This window comes from Eptatretus burgeri, chromosome 4, assembly GCF_056783735.1.
Source record: "Eptatretus burgeri isolate ZD-2024b chromosome 4, Ebu_testis_v1, whole genome shotgun sequence".
NCBI classification, from domain to species: domain Eukaryota; kingdom Metazoa; phylum Chordata; class Myxini; order Myxiniformes; family Myxinidae; genus Eptatretus; species Eptatretus burgeri.
The window spans coordinates 45,498,345-45,501,334 of NC_140964.1; the positions used below are offsets into that span (position 1 = coordinate 45,498,345).

The 2,990-nt window shown below is 54.0% G+C and overlaps 1 protein-coding gene across 1 annotated transcript; it reads left to right on the forward strand.

The window, feature by feature from the left end:
* Positions 1-230: 230 nt before the first annotated feature.
* On the forward strand, positions 231-2,395 carry LOC147027948 (frizzled-2-like). The gene has a single exon (XM_085877814.1). It carries the CDS (start codon positions 469-471, stop codon positions 2,197-2,199), a length of 1,731 nt encoding a protein of 576 aa, XP_085733940.1. The 5' UTR covers positions 231-468; the 3' UTR covers positions 2,200-2,395.
* Positions 2,396-2,990: the final 595 nt, after the last annotated feature.

Here is a 2,990-nt window from a genome sequence, read left to right on the forward strand (position 1 = left end):
TGTCTCTCGTTCGTCGATATCAATGAACGGGTCAATTGAACCGCGAACTCCATTCGTGCTGCTCATCTCATGGCAAGATTTCCCCCTCGGAGCGTCTTACAGTTTCGTCCAATGGGACGGCAGTACTGCCTGATTGGCTCCGCCCCCCTCATCGCGCCCGTCCTATTGGCGGAATACGTAATCGTTGTCAGTTTCCAGGCGGCCCCGTCAATAATTTCCGATGAGAGCGGGCCGCCTGGAAACGCTCCCGCGGGACCCACGTTTGCACAAAGACTCGAGAGCGCGAGCGTCGTCGCGACTTGACTTGTTGTTGCGGTCTTCGCGATGAGGTCGCGATCGCGGTACTTTTAGTGGTGGGAAAAAAATAGATATATTCATAAACTTGTGGGCACGAGTTGCTCGGACGTGCCTCGGATTACGATCAAACTTTTTGACCGTTGAGTGTTGGAGGGGAAAAGAGCGAGCGCGATGGACCGGGCGGAGCGGTCTTGGCCGAGCGGAGGGAGGGAAGTCCTGAGAACTTGGCTCCTGCTGGTCGGATCGGTGATGGCAATCGCAGCGCAGCCGTACCCCGGCGAGAAGGGGATCTCCGTTCCCGATCACGGCTTCTGCCAACCGATCTCGATCCCGCTGTGCACGGACATCGCGTACAACCAGACCATCATGCCCAACCTCCTCGGACACATGAACCAGGAGGACGCGGGACTCGAGGTGCACCAGTTCTACCCGCTCGTCAAGGTCCAGTGCTCCCTGGAGCTCAAGTTCTTCCTGTGCTCCATGTACGCGCCCGTGTGCACCGTGCTCGAAGAGGCCATCCCGCCCTGTCGGTCTCTGTGCGAGCGGGCTCGCCAGGGCTGCGAGGCCCTGATGAACAAGTTCGGTTTCCAATGGCCCGACCGGCTCCGCTGCGAGAACTTCCCCGTGCACGGATCGGACCGGATCTGTGTGGGTCAGAACCGTTCGGACGAGAAGCAGCACCCTGCCACGGTTCTCCCACCGGGGCCACCGCTGCACCCGGCGACCTACCACCCACCCACGCACCGACCGGGATTCAGACGGACACCCGACTCGAGCTCGAGCTCGCGCTCCGTCGCCTTCACGTGCCCTCGGGCTCTCAAGGTGCCACCCTACCTGAACTACCACTTCCTGGGCGAGAAGGACTGCGCCGCTCCATGCGAGTCCGGCATTCCCAACGGTCTCATGTACTTCGACTCGGACGAGCGGTGGTTCGCGCGCATGTGGGTCGGCGTGTGGTCCATGCTGTGCTGCGCGTCCACGCTCTTCACGGTGCTCACGTACCTGGTGGACATGCAGCGTTTCAGGTACCCGGAACGACCCATCATCTTCCTCTCGGGCTGTTACGCCGTGGTGTCCGTCGCCTACGTCGTGGGCTTCTTCATGGAGGACGGCGTCGTGTGCAACGAGCAGTTTACCGAGGACGGCTTCAAAACGGTCGTCCAGGGAACCAAGAAAGAGGGTTGCACCATCCTCTTCATGATGCTGTACTTCTTCAGCATGGCGAGCTCCATCTGGTGGGTCATCCTGTCGCTCACCTGGTTCCTGGCCGCCGGCATGAAGTGGGGCCACGAGGCGATCGAGGCGAACTCTCAGTACTTCCACCTGGCCGCGTGGGCCGTGCCAGCCATCAAGACCATCACGATCCTCGCCATGGGACAGGTGGACGGTGACGTGCTCACGGGCGTTTGCTTCGTGGGTCTCAACAACCTGGACGCTCTGCGGGGCTTCGTGCTCGCCCCGCTCTTCGTCTACCTGTTCATCGGTACCTCGTTCCTGCTGGCGGGCTTCGTGTCCCTGTTCCGAATTCGCACCATCATGAAGCACGACGGCACCAAGACCGAGAAGCTCGAGAAGCTGATGGTGCGCATCGGAATTTTCAGCGTCCTCTACACCGTGCCTGCGACCATCGTCATCGCGTGCTACTTCTACGAGCAAGCGTTCAAGGCACAGTGGGAGAACAGCTGGATGGTGAAAACGTGCAAGGGCTTCGCCATCCCATGCCCGTCGAACCAGTACCTGCGCCTGAAACCCGACTTCACCGTCTTCATGATCAAGTACTTGATGACCTTGATCGTGGGTATCACTTCGGGATTCTGGATCTGGTCCGGCAAGACCCTCCAGTCGTGGCGCAACTTCTACAGCAAGCTGAGCAGCAAAGCAGGTGGCGAGACGACGGTGTGACGAGCACCCTCGGATGCTTTGTCCGACCTTGTCCGCACATTCCCAACCGTCCCTCATGGTTTTGTGAATAATAATAATGTACAGTCCTCGTCCATCAGAATTATAGCTTTTTATAACGAGGTATATTTTGTAAAACAGCGTTTTTTGATAACACCTAACTATTAATCCTGATTTATTATTATTATTATTATTATTATTATTATTAAAATTAAAAAAATAAACAATTATTTCAACGAAACAATTAAAATAATAACAAAATCAGGATCTTGGACGTCTCTGGTTTTTCTGGGGTTTTTTTGTTTCACGTTAAAGGCGGTTTTGTTGTTTTGGTTTTGCTTTGTCCTTGGAGTTGGCAGTGTTTTCCTATTTACTGAAAGCATTTTCATGTTGGCGGACAATTTGTTTTGTCTCTCCATCGATTGCAGACACAAATGTACAGACATTGCAGTTGTGTGAAAGTACCATTGTCTTGCTGTGCCGTAGGATAAATCGAAAGATTTTTTTATTTTTTTTTAACGAATTCCTCCCAAATTTTCACTGCTCTCTTTATGTTACTAAAGCTGTGAAAACTACACATTTTTAACCCGAATTACCTACCCCCTCCCTCCCTCCCCCATAACCCCTCAACCCTCCCACCCCCCCCCTACTGCGATTGATGTACATTGTTCAAAGCCATAGCAGCTCCACTGACTTCACAGTGATCTTCCTTTTTTTTGGGGGTCTCCCAAATTTTACTTGTACAGCTTTTTACATTATTGTTATTAAACTATTCCCAGTGCTTCTGTGTCCCT